The 23,172-nt window shown below is 42.6% G+C and overlaps 4 protein-coding genes across 4 annotated transcripts; 2 read left to right on the top strand and 2 right to left on the bottom strand.

Annotated features, from left to right (window-relative positions):
• Positions 1-147: 147 nt before the first annotated feature.
• B0H65DRAFT_451613 (signal recognition particle, alpha subunit, N-terminal-domain-containing protein) lies at positions 148-2,693 on the bottom strand. The gene is made up of 4 exons (XM_062826062.1): positions 2,240-2,693; positions 1,196-2,168; positions 609-1,135; positions 148-527 (listed from the first exon to the last, which is right to left on the bottom strand). Exons 1-4 carry the CDS (start codon positions 2,471-2,473, stop codon positions 282-284), a joined length of 1,980 nt encoding a protein of 659 aa, XP_062686704.1. The 5' UTR covers positions 2,474-2,693; the 3' UTR covers positions 148-281.
• A 448-nt stretch (positions 2,694-3,141) lies between these two features.
• B0H65DRAFT_505247 (transport protein yif1) lies at positions 3,142-6,107 on the top strand (the record flags this gene model as incomplete). The annotated part of the gene is made up of 6 exons (XM_062827976.1): positions 3,142-3,411; positions 3,473-4,000; positions 4,060-4,208; positions 5,109-5,265; positions 5,371-5,450; positions 5,573-6,107. The coding sequence occupies 6 exons, from the start codon at positions 3,142-3,144 to the stop codon at positions 6,105-6,107; spliced, it is 1,719 nt and encodes a 572-aa protein (XP_062686703.1).
• Positions 6,108-12,117: 6,010 nt separating this feature from the next.
• Positions 12,118-14,816, top strand: B0H65DRAFT_438573 (uncharacterized protein; the record flags this gene model as incomplete). The annotated part of the gene is made up of 12 exons (XM_062825377.1): positions 12,118-12,125; position 12,405; positions 12,483-12,584; position 12,938; positions 13,295-13,309; positions 13,348-13,403; positions 13,501-13,507; positions 13,651-13,711; positions 14,274-14,287; positions 14,486-14,508; positions 14,532-14,589; positions 14,809-14,816. The coding sequence occupies 12 exons, from the start codon at positions 12,118-12,120 to the stop codon at positions 14,814-14,816; spliced, it is 354 nt and encodes a 117-aa protein (XP_062686702.1).
• A 2,452-nt stretch (positions 14,817-17,268) lies between these two features.
• Positions 17,269-22,200, bottom strand: B0H65DRAFT_554785 (uncharacterized protein; the record flags this gene model as incomplete). The annotated part of the gene is given in 20 exon segments (XM_062830007.1): positions 17,269-17,470; positions 17,480-17,582; positions 17,601-17,780; positions 17,808-17,916; positions 17,926-18,009; positions 18,019-18,087; positions 18,103-18,263; positions 18,279-18,297; positions 18,310-18,345; positions 18,367-18,446; positions 18,459-18,582; positions 18,592-18,648; positions 18,682-18,768; positions 18,778-18,885; positions 18,913-18,927; positions 18,943-19,092; positions 19,102-20,758; positions 20,812-21,094; positions 21,154-21,544; positions 21,650-22,200. Coding segments are annotated over 20 exon segments (4,227 nt in total). The 5' UTR covers positions 21,962-22,200.
• Positions 22,201-23,172: the final 972 nt, after the last annotated feature.

The raw sequence follows: 23,172 nt of genomic DNA, 5'->3' as shown, positions 1-23,172 counted from the left end.
CACGTGCAAGGGACTTTTCTCACAAAGGCAGCAGTTGTTTATGCCAAGCCTATCATGAAAAGGGGTTCAGGGGCGTTTGACAGCACTCAATAGTTCTCCACAGTAGCTCTCAACGAAGGAAGTTCGAACATTACATTTCAATGATGATTGTGATGAATTATATCGATTAATACTGCCGACTGGATATGCGGTTATCCATGGTGGATATTCCAAGAGCCATGTACAAAGAATGATCTGCTATACAAATTGATATAGTCCCCCCGAACGGCCGGCTACGCAGTTTATGCGCTGCTCAACAGCTTCTCGACTGCCCACTTGACAGAAAAGTTCCTGAGGTCCGAATAATGCTGTCCAACTCCCACGAACAAAACAGGAACGTTCGTGGCGTGAACAATGCTGACAATTGTGCCCACCATATCTCCTACTGTATCGCACTTGGAGATGATAAACCCGTCCAAAGTTCGGCCAGCTCCGAACGAGGCGTTGAAGTTCTTGGCCTGAGCCACGGAATCGGTACCGACGAGTGCCTGTTGCGAAGCCAGAGGGTCAGTATCAGAGAAACAATATGTGCAAAAATAGCTCATAGTGCAGAATAGAATGCTTCTTACCTCGCCAACCATCAGGATCTTGTCAGGTTGCGCAAACTTGGCAAACTTCTCAAGCGAAGACATTAGCCGCTGGTCGTTGTGCCTACGACCGGCTGTGTCAATCAACACCACGTCGAAGCCCTCCTGGGCAGCAAATGCGACGGCATCCTTGGCCACCGCAGCGGCATCCTTGCCGTATCCCTTTTGGTACAATTCAACCTTGCCGCCTTCTCTTTGTGTGAGTTCCTTGAGGTTGCGCACATGCACCGCCAGCTGCTCAACGGCGCCTGAGCGGAAGGTGTCACCAGCCGCAATCAGCACCTTGTACTTGTTCTGCAAGAGGAAGAAGCAGATCTTTGACAGGTTGGTCGATTTGCCGACACCGTTGACACCAACAATGGACATGACATAGGGTCTCGCCTTGCGCAGAGACGTGGCTGGTGGTGATGTGATCGAGTCGATCTCGCGAAGAAGGTCCAGCGAGGATGTGGGCGTAAGCATTTTGGTCAACGAGACCTCCATGGCTTTTTGTATCCTGGTATTGATGCCTGGGCAATGTTGTCAGCTCTCTGTCATTGCATATTGGAGGGCAAGACAACCGGACTTACTCTCGAAGCTTCCTGTCTTGACACCAATAAGCTCCTTCTCAACTCCTTCACAGAGGCGCACAGCAGCCTCGCGCGCGACGTTCTTCTTCAACAAATGCTCTTCCATGCCCTTCATGGCCTTATCCAAATCCTCCTTAGTCAAGACCTTGCCACCCACTACGTTCCTGAAAAGACCTCCAATAGCACTCAGACCTGTTCCCACCAGACCAGTTGGGGCATCGGTCTTGGATGCGGAATTTTTGGCCTCCGCAGACGCGAGAATCGAGTGAACCTCGTCGCCCAGGTCCCTGAGCACAAACTTTCCCTTTGTGGTCGAACCCCATGTTGAGGCATCTACTTCTTCAACGGCCGGCCGCCTTCCTGCTTCACCTTCACTATCACTTGTAGCTTTGGAGGTGGAGAAGTCGAGTTGAACATCATCCTCCTCGTCAGCAAGGCCGTCCGCATCCCATTTTCTTCCCTTCTTGGCGGCCTTGGCCTTGGCCCGTTTGGCAGACGCTTCATCCCCCGAAGAAGCGGGCGCAGAGTTGGTATTCTGTAGCTTTCTCGCTCTTCTCGACATCTTGCCTCCCGGACCTGGCTTTGCCACCAGAAGGTGACTTGCTACAGCGGGAGTGGTGGGCCGCGATGCGTTCGGCGATGTATCGAAGTCCGAATCGCCCTGCTTGCTTGTATTGCTGTTGCTCGGAACACGGCCGCCACGGACAAGGCCAGGTAGCGGCGGGGGCATATCGCTCAAGTCGTCTGACAAAGGTTCATTTTGGAATGCGCGAACGTCTTTCGAATCTGATTTACTGCCCGTCTTCTCGAGCTCTTGCAGTTGTTGGTCGAAGTAGTTATCGAATCTGGCGCATTGAATAAGCGTAACGTTCGGCTTCTTGAGCTGGTCGCCATAGAGGTTCACGAAGATGGTCCGGATGTTGTCAACGAGCTTGTCGATCCATGAGAGGTGTAGGAGTGATCTGTAAACCGCCTGCGAATCATGATGTCAGCAAGTGGCCGTGAAGGGTTGAAAAGAGCACAAGGCGAAGGAGTTGCGCATACAACAAAGATAATACCCAGTTCCTTCTCGAACGACCAGCGCAGTGTATGTTGGTCATATTTGTAAGGCGGATTGGCCGACGCAGAAGCGCCATCCTTGGTACCAGCAACGGCGCTCTTCTCCTCGATGAAGACGTCGGAAATGAAGTTGTTGACCACAGCAGGACTGACGGCGGCGTATGTCCTTGACCACAACACCACCCCTGACGTCGTCAGGATCTCGAAAGTGTCCAACATGGTTCGTCTGAAGGTTCCCCGTTTCGAAGTGGTAAGCTGGTATATAACCTCCTTGATGTCAATTGGCGTTTGAAGGAGTGCGAATTGTGTCAAAGAGGAAGAGAGTGTGAGGATTGAAAGAGTAAAAAGTTGGAAAAGGGGCGGAAGTGAAGTGCTTCGAGCAAGACCAAGACTCGGGCAATGCAGGTGGAAGCCAAACTGTCATAATGGTGCATCGGCGTGGGACAGGCGCCGCGCTTCTGGAACACGCTCGAGCTACCTTAGGTGGGGCCGTTGGACTTGTTGGTGGATAGGGCGCCGATAAGATGTCATCAGGCCATTGGCACGGCAGGCGGTCGAGTGCCAAGGCCGGCAAGGGGTTGTGCTGTCGGCTGGGGGGTCGAGGGGGGTCGAGGGGGGTCTACGGGGTCCAGGCGTCCAGCTGCCTGAGGGTGTTGCTGTCCGGGCCATCTGGTAATGACAGCATCTCCAGATTCCACGAAACACATCGCATCTCCCGTCTCCAGAGCTGCCTCGCAAAGCCACGCAACATCAGCCAACACGAGCGCGCAATACCGACATCTTAGCACCAAGACGAATTCCATACTAATCGACCCGCGGAAAGAGTCTTAGGACCGCGACTAATACCCAAACTCACCCTTCCACTTCATACAACACCAACCGACAGAATGCAGCGATCCGGCTACGGGCAATCGCCCCCTTTACACCACCCTGTCCCGCAACACGTCTCAACTGTTCCCCAACTACGATCGCCTCCGCCGCCCACGTCGCAACCCCAATCGGGCTATGATGGAAGTCCTTACCAGCAGCAAGGGCGGGCGCCGTCAGGAAATATGTTCGGCCAATACGGAAACTTCATAAACGACCCGGCCGCGCAGCTGGCCTCGCAGTTCGGACAGACAGCTTTCAAGCAGGGACAGGAATACCTCGAGCAGAATGTAAGGATGCTACGGTTTACCTGTCGCGGAGGGAGACGCATGCTAATATGAGATGCTACAGGTCAACCGCTTTGTCAGTGTCTCGGCGCTTAAACACTACTTTAACGTCACCAACTCCTACGTAATAAACAAGCTATTCCTTGTCCTGTTTCCCTGGAGGCACAAGCCCTGGTCCCGCAAGCAGACAGTAAGCCCCGGCGGCCAGGAAGGCTGGTACCTGCCTCCCAGGGACGACATCAACAGCCCCGACATGTATATCCCGGTCATGTCGCTGGTCACCTACATCTTCCTCCAGACCCTCATCGCCGGTCTTCGCGGTCAGTTCCAGCCGGAATTGTTCGGATACATTGCGACAACTGCGCTAGTGGTGGTTATTGTTGAGATCCTGGGCTTGAAGCTGGGATGCTACCTCCTGAGCATCTCCAACGAATCGCAGCTCTTGGACCTCGTCGCTTACTCTGGGTACAAGTTTGTTGGCGTTATTGTCACCATCTCTCTTGCCGAGATTGTCAATGGCGGCAAGGGAACCGGTGGTGTGATCGGCTGGACTGTCTTTGGTTACACTTTCTTCGCGAACGCTCTCTTCTTGGTATGATGCCCTGCAGTTCGTTTTCGGGATGGGATCGCTAACTGACCTACGTTCATTAGATGCGCTCCTTGAAATACGTTCTTCTTCCCGAGAACAACAACAACGCCCAGGGTCCTATGCAAACTATGCCCACCGAGGGTCGGGCAAAGAGATCGCAGAGGCTCCAGTTCCTCTTCTTCTACGCCTACATCGTGCAGCTCTTTTTCATGTGGATTCTGAGCCGTCCATGAATTGGAGGTTCGGCGGACTAATGAGGGTATAGACAAAATATCGAAAAAATAATTGCTGGGGGACAAGAAGGAGCCTCGGCATAACGGGTGATGCATGGCATATATGGTCACCACGGCTTCAGCCATTCACAGCTAGTATGATAATGAGTGACGGTGCGGGCGTATGCAGATCTCAAATGAGAGTCGGTAGAATAGTCCAAAAGAGGTCTCGGTCACTTACCAACGAGGTTAGGTACCACGCCGGATATAACCGGGGTGTCACCACATTCATGTAATGGAAAGGGGGAGACCGATAAGACAACCCCGAATATCTAACATAGATAACATTAAACCAAATACCTGGGCGTACCTACCTAAATGGGCATGGCTATAGTCGAGCACAGCATTTCGCTTGATAGGACGTCTCCGAGTTCGTCAGCTGTTGGTTCGTATACTAATAGGCGAGCAACCCCCATCTCATCGACGCGATGGGTTGAGCTATAGTCGTGGACACCTGTACTGACTTCAAGCTGTTTGCCATCTTTTTCTCGCCAAAATGATCAAATATCTTTGTCTGTTCCTTAATATCATATTCCTCATGTTTGAAGTCATTGGCCGAGCTGCGTTCTTTCTCGTGATCGGTTGGGTAAGTTCGTTGTTGTCTTTTTATCTCATCCGGTTTTCTGTTGTGTTGCCCAATCGGTGGGGCATCTGGCGCTATGCTAGTCGTCCCCTTGGCTACAGCTTTATTAGTTTCCTCCTCCTCCCAAAAGCCACATCTATTTTTCACAACTAATATTCTTGCCTCTCACATCTTACACATATTCCATTTCGCTATCCTCGAAATCAATACTATCCTCAAAAGTGATCCGCATACCTCTACTGAACTCATCAAACAGCAGGAACCTCCTCAATCTCAAAATGCCCAAGGCAGCAGCTCCCGCAAAGAAAGATGATAACGAGCTATCGCCTATCGTCAAAGCCACGCTACAAGCGTCAGTCATTGCGGGAATATCAAACGTTCTCGCCCAGGCCATCAGTGCCTACAAAGATGGTGTATGTGAACTCCTTCTCCATGGCTCACGTTCATCACGGAAGCGATGACGTAATGCACCATGCATAGAGATATCGATGCTGACAACTTTTGATTCTGCTTATCAGACGCCTTTGGTGATCGACTGGGTACCTGTATTCCAGTTCTTCCTCTTTGGTGTGATTTCCACGCCTCCCAATTTTCTGTGGTAAGTTCCGAGTTCGTTGATGGACGGGGGACGTGAAGTGGTCAACTACTACTCCGGAGATCGATCCCTCACCCCTCTGCATCAAGAAATATCATTTATCACAATCTAACACTCCCCCAAAGGCAAGAACTCCTCGAAACCACCTTCCCCTCCCACCACATCTCCCCCACCACCTCCGCCATCCGCTCCGCCTCCGCCTCCGACGAAAAGTCTCTCGACGACTCCGCCTCCCTCGGCACGCTCGTCGAACCCGCCCTCAACAAAGGCAACACCTTCATCAAATGGCTCCTCGATCAAACCGTGGGAGCAGCCGTCAACACTTTGCTGTTCAGCATGTTCATGCACGGCACGCAAGCGGCTATGCAGCACCGGGCCACCTCTTCATTCGGTTCTGGGGCAGATAACAGCTTCTGGTTTTTGATGGACGGCATCAAAAGGGGCAACGCGATCCAGTATCACTCCGTCAACTGGAACTGGGTCTGGGAGGAGTCGAAGCGGGAGTTTTGGAGTTTGCTGGTGGCGAGCTGGAAGTTTTGGCCGTTTGTGAGTATTGTCAATTTTGCCGTGTTGAAGACGGTGGCTGCGAGGAGTCTGGCGGGGAATCTGGCGGGCATTGCGTGGGGGGTTTATATGAGTTTGTTCGCTGCTGCGCAGTAAGGGGATGGGGATGGGGGGAAGTTGTAGGCTTATGGATGATTATGAGTTTATGTTATGAGGGATGGATGGGATGATGGGAAGTTGGCAACGGGAAACGAAGGGAGAGGAGGGCTTTTGAGGTTCGGTATGTGTGTGTATGAGGAAAGGGGGTTGTTTACATTCATGAAATTACAGTCATCGGGTTAACTGCCGTTGTTGAAGCAATTTGTATACTGGTGTGCCTTTAGAGCCACAACTCTTATCTAGTACGGTCTACCGGGCAGGACCATGAAGTGCCCTCCCTAATCACTTTATGTCGAATGGGAATGAGTAACTCCACTAGTGTTCGGGGAGGCACGCCGACGGCCCTTCGGGGCGGCGTAGCCTCGACCCTTCCCTGAGGCTGTAAGGCTGGATTCTGGGTTGCAGCCCGCGTACGGCTCTGTATGCGGTCCTGGATCCTGGGTTGTGGCCCGTATAGAAGCTGGATACTGGGTTGCACCGTAGCTAAAAGGTAGGGAGAAACCCACTGCTTTAAAATCGAGGTGTGAAATAAAGGTCCTTAAGGTAGATAACTAAATAGAGGTGCAAATGGAGGTACAAATGGAGGTGCAAATGGAAAAAAGGAGTTAATGTTTTTAAAATGCAATGAATGGAAGTGCAAATGGAAGTATAAATGGAGGTGTAAATAGAAATGCAAATAGAAAAAAGGAATTCATATTTTTAAATAGTATTCGGGGAGGCCAAGTTACAACAGATAGAAATGGAGATGAACGTACGCCGCGATGCACGCGTGCAGCAGATTTACGTATTTCAGGGGGTGCTTAACAGAAAAGTGCAAATAAATATCAAGCCTAACAATTTCTATTGCGGTAAGTTTGCGGGAAGGACGGACCGTACGCTATTGCAATGTTAGTGCGCACGGAGCTTTGTATAGGGTACGCCCGCAAAGAGCACTAACACCCTAACCGCACTTTTTTTAGGCTAACCTGCTGTAGATATATAGAGAAGTACGAGAAAGCTGGGGGGGAGTGCCCGGGTCACCTCACACATAGGTCTGACCTCGGCCCCTAATCGGAGCGCCAAGACTATGACAAGGGTATCGCCCCACACCGTAAGCAAAATCCAGCTGACTTTAGAAGCCTTAACAATTGATTTTAACTATTTCCAATTGTTACAAATAAAAAGATTTTACTAAACTAGTTGGGAACTAGTTTGGAACAATTATACCTTAATACATTTAGAATGTACTATACAAATACTAAACTTTAATATAATAAGCATAAACTAATTAAGAATTAGTTTGGAACATATCTTTATATTACAGGGCGAGGTACTATTAGGTATAGGGTAAGATATGCGTTGTTGTGCGGAGGAGAGGAAAGGAAGGTGTGCGTGGAAGATTGGCTATATAGGCGAGAGCCCTAGTAGGCTAGTCCGTGTACGCATATACGTATAGCTATACATAACTATTGTGTTCTAAGTATAGTATATAAGATAGTTAATACAATACTAGAATATTATAAGCTAGTCTTATAATACTATCCCCCCTTAAAAGAAGCTCTAGTAGTTTCGAATCTATATATATATATATAATGATACTCTAAATTATTTATTTTAAACCCTTCTCGTAATCCTCTAATATTTTATTATAATTTATAAATTCCATTTTTAGTATTCGATTAAATTAGATATTTATTAAATGTTTTACTATCTTCGCAAACGCTATTTTTAATCCCCGCTCTTTATACGCTATGAGCTTATTCTCCGGCCTTATTATAATTATAATCGTATCGGGTAACAGTTGCGTTATATCAATGACAGCGGCGGTTTTACGTTGGGTTATACAAGTAGACCGGCGTTTAGGGGGTACCAGTAGTTTTAGAACGGCGACCGGTTTTAAAGTAGAGATTGGTATTAGAGCGGCAGCGGTAGGTATTAAAATTCGTTTAGTTAGTATAATTTCGATTTCCGGCAGTATAAGTTTATTGGGGAATTCGTAGTAGAAGTGTTAGAATATTTTTTCGTAATTAATAACGTTATCTTTAAGTTCCTAAGTCAGTTAGTGGTTACCCTTCTATTCGATACGGTAGTATTAGTGATAGTTACCGTTAAATTAAGTATAGTCAATAAATTTTTTAAAATTTTATTCTTCTTATTCTTTATAATTATTTATCCTAATTATTACGCGCCCATTATTTGCCTTTACGTTAGAAGATATATTTTGGCTGAGAAAGTTTTTGCCAATTTATAGTTGTACTATAGAGATATAGAATACTGGTAAATATTTTATATTAGTTGGGAGTATGAAGTATATTATATAATTCTCCGCTCGGGTAACGCGGAAAGGACTCTCCTACCTGTGACGGCTGGCACCACCAGTCGTCATGGATTCCATTCACGGGTGGCTTCCATTCACGGGTTTGGTTCAGATGGTTCAGGTTCTGGGCTTGGCCTGGCTCCCTCCCAGAGTTCAGGGTATAAAACCCAGTCCTTCCCATCTAGCCTTCCCTTTTGGGGTTTCCTTCTTTCCTCAACTTCTTGTCTTTAGTCCAAGTTAGCCATTAGGGTAGTACAGTCCTTGCACCCGTACCTATCCCTGGCCACGCGTGACACTACCGTAGATAGAACTTTAAATACGGTCGGCCGTTAGTGAAGTTTATTATATTTAATAGTACTATATTATTAGGGCAGTATTTGGGAGAGTCAATACGTTTTTTGTTAGCATTATCTTTATAATACTCTTAAGTTCAACGGGTTTATTAAATAACGAAGTCTTAGATTCGTTAGAAGCAGTCCGTTAATTTGGCAATAATCGATAGTTTTTTATATAAGGTGGATTAGAAACGTAATACTAATTGGGTGCCTCTATCAGATAGAATACTATTAGGTAGGTTATAAATTGAATAAATACAGTCGATAAAGCGGTTAGCAAATTCCTCCGTCTCTAAGGTTACGGTAGGAATATAATACCGTATTTTAATTAAGTGGTCGACAACGATAGCAATATACTTAAAAGTTTAATTAAAATAGGTACTTCCCAGTAGTAGGGTAACGTAGTCGATAAATACGTTTCTTTATACTACTCACAATATAGCTACAAATTTAAAATATTTAATAAAATTACGTTTAAATAATTTTATTTTTGTATAAGGAAGGTAATTTTTATAGAAGGTTTTTACGTCGTTATATATCCCCTTTTAATAAAATTCGTATTATAGGAGTCTATATATAATATTGCAGCTAGGGTAGCCCGCGCTGGGGGAATTATATTAACAATTAATTAGTTGGCGTTAGAGTTCCTTATTGTAGGGGTCGATAATTATTTTATTATGCTATTTTACAATACTATTTACGGCGTAGTATTTAGAGAAGGTACAATAAAAGACCTTTTTAATAGTTAGTAGCTATTAGCATTGTATTTTATTTATTAAATAAGAAATGAATTTTTATAAGAAGATAGATATTTTGTAATTAATGCGGATTAAATCGTCGATAAATTTATTATTAAGGTTGTTTATATTTAATAAGTATAGGGAGAAATTCGCTACGGGGTCTTCTTTAGAGAAATAATTATTTTCGAATTATAAAAGGTCTAAAAGCAGGCGTTTCTTAGTTGTAAATTTATTACTTTTTATATTATTAGGATGGTTATTTAGTTTCTAATTTAATACGTCCGGGTAGAGGTTTTTAGAACCCAGTATATATTTAATTAAGAAGTTGAACTAGGATAGGAATTAGGACTATTATATATAATATTAAGTAAGTTATTTATTAGTCATAAAAGTTTATAGATTTTTGTAATCTATAAGGATATTGAAAGGTTATTAGGCGCTTTCGAATTTTAGTTTCTATTCTTTTAGCACTTAATAATGGCGAAGAATTCTTTATTATAGATATTATAGTTATACTTTTACAAGGAATATTTAGTTGAAAAGTAGGCGACGGGGTATAGTATTCCGTTATCCTTATATTAAAAAAGGGTACTCCTTGTAGCCTAGTTTGAAGTATTAGTTTCGATAACAGTTTTTTTGGTCTAATTATAGATTTTCAAAACGGGGCTTTTTATAAAAGTTTCTTTTAATACGTTAAAGGCCCGTTAATAAGTATTAGTTTAAATTTAGGCGGCGTTTTTCTTAGTAAATTTATATAGTAAGGTTATTATTATTGAAAAATCTTATATAAAGCGCCGATAGAAATTCGTGAGATTTAAGAAAAATTATGGGGAATTTTTAGATTTTGGAACTACCTATTTAGTAATAATTTTAATTTTTTTCGGATTTATTTCGATACCTTTCGGGGTGATAATTAGACCTAAGTATTTTGTATATATTATATAGAATTTGTATTTATTAATATTAATATTAAGGCCGGTTTATACTAGGCGGTCGAAGATATTATTAATATACTATTCGTAGTCTTTAATATTGTTAGAGTAAATAAGGACGTTATTAAAGTAAGCAGTTGCATAAATATTCAGAATATTATATAAAATATTATTAATATAATTCTAGAAAGCATTTAGCGCGCTTCGTAAATTAAATGGTACAACGAGGGATTTAAATAAGTTAAATTGTGTAATGAAAGTAATTAGTTATTTATAGCCTTATTTAACGCAAATACGGTTAAAGGTAATAATAATATCGAATTTAATAAAATTTTTAGCCCAGTAGATAGCGTCGAAAGTTTCTTTAATTAGCAGTAATAAGTAGTAGAATTTTAGGATTATATTATTAATACTTTTATAATTAATATAAATGCGGATTCCGCCCTTTAGTTTCTTAACGAGTAAGATTAAGAACGAAGCCTTAAATTAGGACAGCCGAATGAATCTTTTAGTTAAATTATTGTTAATTTATTTTTAATAACATTTAGTTCGTTGGGGTTAAATAAGCAGCCTTAAACTATTAGCGGGGTAGTTCTCAGGCGGAATTCGATTTTGAAATTATAAGACTATATTAGAAGTAGTATTTCAACGCCTTGGTATTTGAACATTTTAATTTAGTATTAGTATTAAAAAGGGAATTTTACTTTAATTTATTTAGTAGTTTTTAGTAGTTTATTAGCCTTCTTATAAAATTTCATTACGTTTTCAGATATAATTTTATCTAGGGATACGCTATCTATTGCGAAATATTCGTTAATAACGGTTTCGTAATATAGGAAATTCCCCTTTATCTTCGAAAGCGGTATTAAATTAGCGATTTTTATAGCGTAGAGGGTTTCTTTATCCCTAATCCCAGCTAAGCTATTAATTTATTTATAGAAATTACTACCAAATAAATACTTATATCTTTTTTTTTCTTATTAATACTTCTATTAATTTTTTTTAAATATTCTATTATTTATTCTTCTAAAGTTTAGGACGTTTCCTTTTCCGTTTATTTTAATTCAGTCCTTCTTATTTATTCTTTCAATATTTTCTATTATTTGGGCCTTTATTATATAAATGATTTATAATTTATACTTTTTAATTAATTAATTAAAAGTCGTTACCAATAATTCTTTAATATTATTAGGGTTAATAGGGTTATAGGGTATACTATAGATGTAGACCGGTATACAATAATTAGCATTATTAGTTCGGATATTTTTAGTTACTTGGTAGGGAGTTAGAGAAATACGTGGGGTTTTAAAGCCAGGTACGGTTAAAAATATTAAGGCTTACCTTAATCTATTAGGGGTTTTACCGATAGGTATAGTATTTAAATAGTTAGTTATTCGGTATTTAAAGCAATTAAACTTTTAATAAGCGGATTTTTTTATAATCGTGGAGATAGAAATATAGTATACGATGTCAGTTTGGGGGCTATATATATAATCGAATTTAGGTTCCCTTTCGAAGGTAAGTTTTTTTTCGTCCAAGACCTCTTTATAGGAAGCTTTTTCATATATAGGAGTTAGGTAAGTGCCCGGTGCGTTAAATAAAGGAATAATATAATTACTTTCGAATTTTAAAGGGGTACGGCGTATATAGTTAGGGGCGTTTTTTAGGAAATAATTTCTTAATTTATATATTAGGGTGAATTATATGGAGTTGTAAGGTTAGGAAATGCTTGGGACGTAGTAAACGAATTAAGGATAGTTAAGAATAATTAGATTATCCTTTATTAAATTATATATTAATAAATTAATGATTTTGTAATAGAGTTTTACTTATATCGTTAGTTTAGAAAAGTAGGTAATATTACTTTTAGTTAGGCTTCTATTAGCAAAGTAGAAGATTTTTAGTGTTTTTAATTTGTAATAAGGAAATTGATAACAGTAAACGAAGTATTTATTAATAAAATTAAGAATAGTGTAATTACTATTGATTAGGGTAAAATAGTATAATTTATATAATCCGTTAAATAAATAGATAGAGAGATTTAATAACTTAGGGTATTTATAATATAGATTCGTACTTTTAATTGCGATTTAGTTTGGAGGTTGTATATTTCTTTATTAGCCGACGACGCCGTTTTTATTACTTTGGATGGGGTTAATGAAGTTGGATTAGTAAGTAGGGATTGGATAGGTAGGGGTTGGGGTATTTTAGTAGTTTTGGGCAACCGCGGAGGTTATATTTATAGTATTAATTTAATAATTTTTAGCTAGGCGGTATTAACTATATTATTATTAGTTGTAACCATATTGGTTTTATTAGGGAGTAGCGTTACTTTCTTTACTATTACCTTTGTTGCTTTTGCTTCCTTTGCGACTTTTACTTTTATTACGGGATAGGCGGACTTTTTTTTTAAAATTGATATTGGTACGGATATAACTGAAAAGTAACTTTAATGGCTATAGCGAATATAAGTATTTATTTATATATAGTAATTAAAAACCTCTTAAGAAATTATATTACGTAGGGTAATATTAATAGTAGATATTTTATTGAAATTTATAACAGTATTACTTTAATTAATATGCTTATTTATAGTAGAAGTAGAGGAGGTAGTCTTCGGTTTATAGAAGGGGTTGGCGAGGTTATTATGGTAAATATTGTTTTCGAAGTTTTAGGCGAGGCCCTAGGCGGTTTTAAACTATTTTATATAATTATTATCGGTAGGTTGGGGGTATTAGACAATAAGAGCAGTCCGGACTTCCTTAGTAATTTTATTACGAAGGTAATAGATTTTTATAGTGTCGTTAAATTTATAACAATTAATAAGTAAAGTGAATTAGTTTTCGAAAATTTATTAATATATATCCTTAGTTATATTTAGCTCGATTAATTCGTAGTAAGCGCAAATAGTAAGGTCGACATTATCGTATTTAGTATTAAGTTCGGCGAAAAGGTCTATTGCGGTTTTCTATTTCTATTTGGTATTGTTGGTAGAGTATTCGAAAATTGTAGTTAAGTCCGATTTAATAGCGGAGAAGGGCGTACTTTCTAGGGATTTAGCGATATATAAAAAATACTTAACTTTAGATACAAAGTAAGCGGCCTTATTAATTGAATATAGTTTAATCTTTATATACTAGGTGCGGTAGCGTTTTGTACGCTTTAAAAGGGTATTACCTTTGGCGTTAAATAGTAGGACGTACGAATAGGATAATACTGACTAATTATTGCCGGTAGTTATAATTAATATATTGGAATCGTTTAAGGAGCTAGGGTTATTAGGGATTTGGGCCGGGTCGTAAGTAAAGTTAATAGTGTTAGTTTACTTTAATTAATCGCAAAAATTATTGATAGTTTTAATATATTTTTTGCGTTGTTTTTAAAAAGCGATATTAGTGTTAGCCTTAAAGTCGGTGAACGATTGTTTTAAAGTGGCAATTTTTTTATATAGTTCATTAATTTTGAATTTGTATTAGAGAGTTGTAGTAGCTAAATTATTATCAAGTTTAGCAATTTCTTTTTAGGACTCTTTTAATTCTTTTTAAATTTTTTGAGTGTAGTCGCGGGCTTCGATAATATTATTGTGAATTAAATAATTTAAAGCGATAATTATATTGTAGAAGATAGGAATAATCGTAAGAGCGAGAGCGTATTTTATAATTAAAGTCGAAGGAAGGTTAGTGAAGGGATTATTATTAAGGTTTGTAAATACTTTTATAAGGTTATTATAAATTATTTAATTTGCGAGGTTAGAGGTTTGGAGAGATCCGATTGCGGTAGTTACGATAAAGTTATTTATAATAATTAGGATGTCCGATATTGATTATTGGATTAATTATAACGGCGGTGATTTCTTATAGTTATTGTTTTGGAGGTAAGAGGAGGAGAGAAGATTGGATACTTAATTGAATGATTTTTAGTTCGAATTTAGTAATATTAAGGTCGAATTTTATATTTATCCCATTGATAAGGGTTTAAATTTTTAGGGTCGCGGTATACGATTACGATTGATTAATTAATTTCTCTTTTAAGTACGCGTAGTATAATAGTAAAGTATAATAAATTATTATAGGGCGAAGTATTATTGGGTATAAGGTAAGATATATATTATTGTACAGAGAAGAAGAAAGGAAGGTGTTCGTGGAGGATTGGCTATATGGGCGAGGGCCTTGGTAGGTTAGTCCGTGTACGCGTATACGTATAGTTGCATGTGATTGTTGTGCTTTGGGCATGGTATATAAGGTAGTTAATGTAGTGCTAGAATGTTATAGGCTAGCTTTGTGATACTTTACTTAGTTAATTTAATTAAATAAAACAATAATTTATACTTTATTAATATTATTATACTTTATAATTACTATAGTATAATTATATTAATATAATACTTTATATTAGAAAACTGATTAATAAATAACTTTTATATAGAAAATTTAAATAAATTCTTTTTATTTACAAGAGAGTGTATAATAGAAACCTATTTGATAGAAAAAGTGAAACTACTACTAATAATGTTATTAAATAAAGAATTTATATCTTAAAACATTATTATAAATAATTTTCATAATGAATTTGATAATTAATAAATATATAATTCTAAATAGCGCCTTTATTATAAAGATATTAATTTAACGCCTTTAGAACTAGTTCTGAACAAGTCTTCTTATAATTTAAATAATATTAGAAAATTAATAATTGACGTTATTTATATCAATTATATTATTCATTCTTTTAGATATATATATTAAATTCTTATACTTTCTTTCTAATATAGGTTTTTAAATTTCTATTATAGAAAGAAATTTAATAAATTTAATTTTTAAATAAAAAAGAGATAAAAAAAGTGTTTTCTTATAAAATATAATTGAATTATAATTAATAAGTATTATAAATGACCATTTAAATTAATTAAGTAGCTTATATAATATATAACTTTAAATTACGCTTTTATTTTAATAATTTTACTTCATTACTATTAGAATTAGTTCGGAACAAGTTCTTTTATAATTTAAGTAATTTATAAGATTAATATATAACGGCGTTTATATTAATTACAATATATCTTTATTTATTTATATGTTTTAAATTAGAATTCTTCCTATTATTAATAAAGTTAATTTTATCACTTATATAAAAGATATCCTAATATGTTTTGTTTTTAAATAGAAAGAATATAGAAAAATGATCTATTATATTAAATAAATAAATATAGTTATTAAATTGGGAAATGAAATATATATAGGTATTTATAGAATATTATTATTAGAGCTAGTTCGGAATAAATTCTAAATTAACCCTTAAACAATTTGTTAATAAAGACGTAAATTAATTCTAAACAAGTTCGTAACTAGTTCTAATTAATAATAATAAATTAGTAGTGAACTAGTGTTTAAATAATTTCTTTTATATAAAATAAATTTAATAAATATATAAATTTATATTAAATTAATTCTTATATAATTTTAAATTATAACAATAGCTTAATAATTAATTAATTCCGAAATAATTTCTTTATATAACATCTAATTAAATATTATATTAAATTTTATTATTAATAAATAGGTAATTCTTGAAAAACTTTTTAGATAAAATCTTTATAAAATTTCAATAGGTAGACTCGTTCTAAATTAGTTCGCGTCTAGTTTTAAACTAATCTTTCAAAATTAATACTAATATAAAATAGGCGCTTATTTACTATTTTTAGTAGTCTAAAAATAAACGAATATAAATTAATAACTTTTATAATTATTATTTACGAACTTGTTCATAATTAGTTCTGAACTAATCCTATATAAATAATATTAATCTCAAATAGGTAGTTATTATAGTTTCCCCAACGTTAACTATTGTTAAGCGAGCATAGTATAACTTTATATTTCTATATACGCTATAGTGCTCCGATTGAGGGCCGAGGTCTGTCTTGGCGCGTCTTGGCGCTCCGATTGAGGGCCGAGGTCAAGGCCATGTGTGAGGTGAGCTAGCAACTCAGCTGGGGGGGGAACAGTGGGTATGAGATGGAGGAGAGACCCTATGAGGATATCTACAGCTGGGCAATGTGGGTTTGGGACTGTTGTCATGCTCTTTTCCAGTGAAGAAAAGAAATTTCAGAATCAACGGTATATTCTCTCATACTGCTAGGTATAAATTAATTTTTCGACTAATTATGGTCAATTATAAGCTCCAACATTCAACGCAGCTCTAGTCTATCTATGGTGTAGGGCTGTCATTTGGTTTACTTTTGAATGAGAAGAGAACAGAGACATACACCATGTGAACGGGACTTGTATAGTCAAGGATGAGTCTTCATTTATAACACGAACATATCCTTGCGAGTTGCTTTTCACGATATCTTTTCACCCAAGACAAGACAAGAAACCTTGAGCACAATCATTATCAGAACAACTTGGATATTTGCCATTTCAACTCCACGGAAAATCGAAAAATCAAGTTTTCCAACAAAACTACAAACAGAATAGAGTCTCCCACAAGAAAAGGAAAGGGGTAGTCAAGAAGAAAACTGTTACAGTAGCACAGAGAGGCCAGAGCACAAGGAGAACTAAGTACCTAGAGACCGAACGGGCGTTTCAAGCAAAATGATATTTCCTTCCATTCCCATCCCCATCAAATTATCGAAGAAATAAGAAATGTATGAAAATTAAGCGCATCTCTCTCTACCAAAATAGCCATCAAACATTAAGACGTCTTCGTTCATGGCATAGTATTCCCAAAAAAAAAAAAAGGATTTCGCTGATATACTGCTTGCTTGCTTGCTGGTGTGGTGGGTGCAATCGCCGCACTCGCACTCAAATTACACGCTTAGCTTTCCTATATGGCTAAGCTTCTTTTCTCTTCTTTTCTTCATCTGGCAGATCCGGCCGGTTGATGCTCATCATCATTAAGGTGACTGTCGTCGAAATTTTTCTTCCTCCAATCCGCCATGCTTTCGCTTAGACCGGGATTACCATCACCTTTCCTAGGAGGAGCTGTGGTAGGAGTCCCGAGCCCCTCAAAGTCAAACGCGTTGCTGTGTCGGTAGTTCATGCTGTTGGTTTGCCAACGGCTCCGCAACGTCTCGAGTTCGCTTGTCAGGTGATCCAGCGCGACGCTATCTCTAGCATCGGGTCCGGGCCCGTACAAGCTTTCAGCTTCGCTGGACTCATGCCGGGCATGTCCTATTCCATTGGGAGGACCCACTGGTGTCATCGCAGCCCCGATCGTTTCGTTCGGAACTTGCCGGCTGCGTCTGCGGTAGTTGTCGACGCTCATCTCTACTTGATCAAGCAGTGTGCTGACCTTCTGCTCCGCATCCCGGGCGCGGCGCTCCAGAAGGCTATTCTCGTGCTGCAGCTCCTCGAGGTCCTTCTTGGTCGCTTCAAGACGCCGGCTGGCGTCCTCACTGGAGTGAGCCGCCGAATCGCGTTCCCGGCGGACATCTTGAAGCTCTTCACGCAAAGACTGAAGCTGTTGATCGAGTTGAGATGCCGTCTTCTGTAGCTCAGCTTGAAGCTCGCTGACTTGCCCTTGCAACGATTCCCGCTCAGCCTCCCAATCCGCAGGTGCGCCGCTGGAGCCATTTTCACCCCCGACCTTGTCTTCCAGCTCAACAACCTGTTCCTTGAGGCGAGAGTTCTCGGTCTTATACCGCGTCAACTGCTCCTTAAGCTGCTTCAACATCTTCTCAGTACCCTTGACATAGTGCACAGCTGACTGATAGTCATTATCGAGCTGGGCAAGCTTGTCACGATACGTCGTCTCTGCTTCCTGCGCTTGCTTTGCCGCTGCCGCCTTTGTTTCCTCGTGCGCAGCTTGCGCGGCGGAAAGCTGTTGTTCAAGTTCGCGCAGGCGCATCTGCTCTGGGGAACCCTCACGTGGGCTGCCGAGTCGACTCTGGCGGTTTACACTGGTAGGTGAAATACCACGTTCAGTGAGGATATCCTTGAGCGTGTTATGTTGGACCAGGACGGCGTTAGTTTCCAGTTGTTGCTTGGCTAATTGCTGCTTGAGATCCGAGTTGGCGGCCTGAAGGGACTGGGTTTCTCTTAGGGCACTCTGCAGTTGCCTGCGGATCGAGACGCCTTCACGACTGGCTTGTTCTTGATAGGCCTCAAGTCCAGCAATGCGTTCCTCTGCACTTCGTAGCTTGTCTGAGGCAGAATCCGCATCCTGCTGATACTTCCTCACCAGCGCATTAGCGGCGCTTAGCTGGCCTTGGAGGGCAGATGTGCGGTCGATGTCGCCCTTGCCCAGGTTGTGATTTTCCATTGTCGATACCTTGTCCAAACCGGCGAGCACAGCTTGACGGTGGACACGCGCCTCGTTAGCATGGCGTTCGGCTCGCTCTTCGGCATCTCTCAGGCGCTGAGTAACTGTAGCTAATTCAGCAGCCTGAACCTCACGCTCAGCCTTGAGCTTGTTCAACGTGGCCTCAATGTCCTCCCGGAGTGCACGCTCTTCATCAAGTTTCCTTTCAAGCGTCTCTCTCATTTCGGTTGTTGCAGCTACCGCTTCCCTCAGGGACTGGAATGTCTCGACGCTTTGCTTAGAGTTACCGACAGCTGCGTTGTACTTGTTTTCCAGTTCATCCTTCTCAAGGCGGAGCATTTGTGCTGTAGATTCGAATTCCGACGCGGCGACTTCAGCTTCTCTTGCCTGCCGTTGCAGCATATGCAATTCAGCCTTGAGCTGCTCTACCTCGCCGGAATTCCTTTGCTTGAAGTTCTCCAGGTCCGCCATCCTCTTCTGAGCAGCACTGGCCGTATCATCGGCCAGTTTCCTGGCCTTCTTCTCGGCGTCGAGGTCGATTTTTAGGCGTTCTACTTGGTCCTGTAGCTCTTTCTGAACACTCAAGGCGTTGGCAAGCTTCTTGCCCATCTCACCCACACGATCGTTCCCATCCTTATCGGTATCGAGCTGGGGCGTGCTCCTGGCGCTTCCTCCCTGCGCTGCCAGCTTGGCCTTGGCATAAATCGCTTCCTGGATAGCAGCATCTCGTTGCCGCTCGGCTTCGGCGATTTGCTTAGCAGCGAGAACTGCCTGTTTGTCTACTGAACTTTGTACGTTGGCAAGTTCAGTGCGCATGGCAAGCAAAGCTTCGATTAAAGGCCTGTCCTCGTCGTCAAACGTCTCCGCCGCTCGTTGGTCTAGCGCTGGGCTCATCGAGGCGGTGGGCACATAACCGGCTTTGCGTGCCAACTCCAACTCCGAAGCATACCAGGCATTGCGATTCCTTGCTGCGTCTAGCTCCTTCAGAAGTACCACTGATTGAGAACTCCGCTGCGATGACCTTCGGTTGATGGAATTGCTGTTCAGCCTGGTAGTAGGCGCCGGTGGAGAAGCAGGACGAGTGGCCGCTTGCTTCAGGCTTGCATCCGTTGAGCTATCGACCGATCCTTGCGTGCGGGCTTGCTTCAGAGGCGTGGACTTGGGCGTTTCAGCAGCAGGGGGCTCCGTCTGCCTTGACGCAGATGATGCAGAGCGTGGTGTGTTTTGAGTTGGTGTGTGACTTCCCACAGAACCGGATCTCTCGCTTTGGGTGAAAACCGGGGCTTGTTGAACAATCGGAGACTGTGCAGGGGAGCCTTGATGAGAGTCCGCCCTGCTGTCTGCCGAGGCGTTCCTTGCTCGGGCGACTGCTGGGTTCACACCCGGCCTTGGGGGTTGGCCTTGAGGGGGAGGGCCGGCTGGACCCATTGGAGGACCGGGTCTCATAGGTTTATTAGGAGGCCCATAAGGGGGGCCTCTAGGGCCAGCTTGGTCGTTCGGATTCGGGGGGCCTCTGTATCCGTTCTGGGGGTTAGTGGTGCCGGCCTCCCCAGGTGGTCCGACCAACCGTCTCTGATCAGGGGGACCCGAAGAACCGTCTCGAGGCGGGAAGTTTTGGTTCGAAGATGGAGGAGTCGCGTTACTTGGCCGCCTTGCCGCGTTCCTTGGGGCACCAGGATTGCCTGCCGAATCAGCTGGGTATCGGATCTTTGTCGTGTCTAGACAGTAAACCAAGGCGAGATCATTCACAGCTGCCGTAGCAGAGCTTGGCTCTCCACCCACAACCACAACGGTCTTGCCAACTGCCGTCATGCTATGACCGGATCGAGGCGAGGGCGAAGGGCCCATATTCTGGAACGTATACCAGCGGCGAGAGGTGATCCGAAAAGCCGCCAAGTCACCAAGATCCGCTCCTTCCTCGGTACGGCCTCCAAAGATATACATGACATCATCAACAATGGCGGCCGCATGACCTTCGCGCGGGACGGGGATATATCCGATACAGTCGAGCATAGTCCAGGCATTGGTCGTTGGATCGTAGCACCAAACGTCGTTGAACCATTGAAAACCGTTCGTGCCTCCGAACCTAGTTTTGTTTAGTGTCTGCCACCAGTAATCCGGCAGATGGGCTGGACTTACAGGTACATCTTATCGTTGAAAGTTATCATGGAATGGTTTGTCCTAGCAGGGGGAACCTTCACTTGCGGAGGAGTTCCAGGTTCTGTGGTAGCTATCAGCAGATCCCAGCGGTTGTTGGGCATTTGTAACTGGTTCAAGTCGAAAGCTGCCAAGTCATTCATGAAGTATCCTTCTACCTGGCCACCAAAGACGTAGATCTTGGATCCTAGAATATTAAGAGTATGGCCATATCTACCCGCAGGTCGTGGACCGGCCGGCAGAGCTCTTGACCATTGTCGCGTGGCTAAAACTGGTTAGCGAAAACCTTCTTGATGAGGAAAAAGCCGGCGATAGGGATCCTACAAGTATTGAGGAGGTATAGCGTCTCATCGAGGACGTCGGACTCATCGATCTTGGTGTCTCCGCCAAACACAATAAACGCGTTTCCAACCAGCAAACTGGCGTGTCCAACCCTTGGGCCAGGACCCTCTGCCGTCGTCGCAAGAGGGTAGCAGGCCATACTCCCACCAGCTTCAATCATCCATAGGTCACCCCTGACCATCGAGCTGTTGATCAAGCCGCCCATCACATAGATATCGCCCTCTTTAGACGATACCGAATTGACAGCGGCGCCATATCGGGGAAAGGGGCTCGGTTGCGACGTCGTATACGTTAACCTCCTTTGCGACCATGGGTAGAGCGAGGCGTTGGGGTTTGCCATTGGCATCGGGTTCGGGTTTGCGCCATTACGAAACTATGGATTGAAAGTGTTAAGAAGATTCGTCCCATATAGACCAAAGACCTGGCGCAAAGCAATATGACTAGAATTCAATGTGTAAAAATGGTAAACATGGCTTACAGGAAGATCGCTCGGCGGCTGTTGCTGGGGGTCCCGGGATTGCATCTGCAAGGGCGCTTGTTGTTGCCCCTGATGTTGATGCTGCCCTTCCAGGGTCTGGCCTCGTGGGCGGCCATAGTTTTGCTGCTCCGGGCTGCCTACGCTACCGTCATTGTCCAGGGAGTTCAAGCTGCCAGTAGGTGTTGATCGGGAACCCTTCTCGTCCCTGACGCGCGCCGTCGCGCTCTGGGTTGACGATGCCGATCCCGGGGGACCATCTCGGCTGCCTGGCCCTCTGTCGTGATTCTTCTTGGACTTGAAAAGAAAGGCCATGTCTAGTCTCTGGGGCCGCCCTTGGGGGGCAGCGGCGACAAGTTGGTTTCGCCGAGGGCTTCAGGTCGTCGGAAAAGATGGGTCGAAGGGGGGGCGTCGAGGTCGGTGTTCGTCTTTACACACTCGTCTCGTCGTGACTTGGGAGCTCGGGGCGTCCCACAGCGGTCGCACGGGCAATTGGGCGACTCGGGTCCGGGAGGGAGGTGGTACCTGTGGCCGTGACCGTGACCGTGACCGTGACCGTGACCGTGACCGTGACCGTGACCGTACCGTGACAGCGAGCGGCGGGAGGTCGAGCGTGCGCGTAGTAGCAGACGCTTCCAATTAACTAGGAGGCTCGTGCTGGGAGAACCTGAAGGAAAGCACACCAGGAACACCAAAGACACCGGACCGTGACCGTGAACCGTGAACCGTGAACCGCGACAAGCTCACTGACGCTGACGGGGAAGGGAGTTGAAGGCTCGTACGAGTTTGGAGATGGCTGGGGGCAAGCATCGGTCGGTCGGCCTGTCGTCTGTAAATGGAGGTGGACCCGGGGGGAAACAAGCGATCGAATTTCTGCTCAATTGAATGACGGGGATGATGGGGGCCCTGAATACTGCTGGATTGACCTGCTGGGTTGTAACGCAGCAAAAGTAGTTGTAGAGTCTTACTTTTTTGTCGGGTCCCAGCTTGTTTAGGCTCACCTGCACTCTTCCTCTTCCAGGTTCCCCTTTTAGGGGGGGAGGGGGTCCCTGTCAGCACTCAGCGGGCACGCACGCGCCACCCGAAAAAGAGAAGGGCGTCTGTTATTGATTGAGATGATGATTAAAAGAATACCTTGATAATAGAGGGACTGCCAAGCGCCAGCAAGATGTGGGTGGATAACCAACAAGAGTGAACGCTTTTTCACTTGAGGACGAGAAGAATTTCTCGATTGCCCAAGTGTGATGCACAAACTAAGCCAACCTGATGTGATGGAACGGAAACAGCAACCCAGGTGAGGTGCATCTACTGCACCTGCAGCTGCTATACATAGCCCGTACCTGAAGGACAAGATGTTAGCGCAGCCCGGCAGCAAGTGGAAGATGCAGGCTGCAGCCGTGTGAATGGCCGTCCATCCCCGCCCGTCAGAACATCGATGCTGAGATGGGAATCTGACCTAACGGCCTAACCCTAGCAACCTTCCAAAGCGACCATCAAAAGCTTCCAATGGAAAGCATGGCAACTGC

The sequence above is a fragment of the Neurospora tetraspora genome, assembly GCF_033439725.1.
Source record: "Neurospora tetraspora strain CBS 560.94 chromosome Unknown B0H65scaffold_1, whole genome shotgun sequence".
Taxonomy (NCBI): domain Eukaryota; kingdom Fungi; phylum Ascomycota; class Sordariomycetes; order Sordariales; family Sordariaceae; genus Neurospora; species Neurospora tetraspora.
Note: the sequence above shows the minus strand (reverse complement) of the source record. Positions and strands in the feature narration are given on the sequence as shown.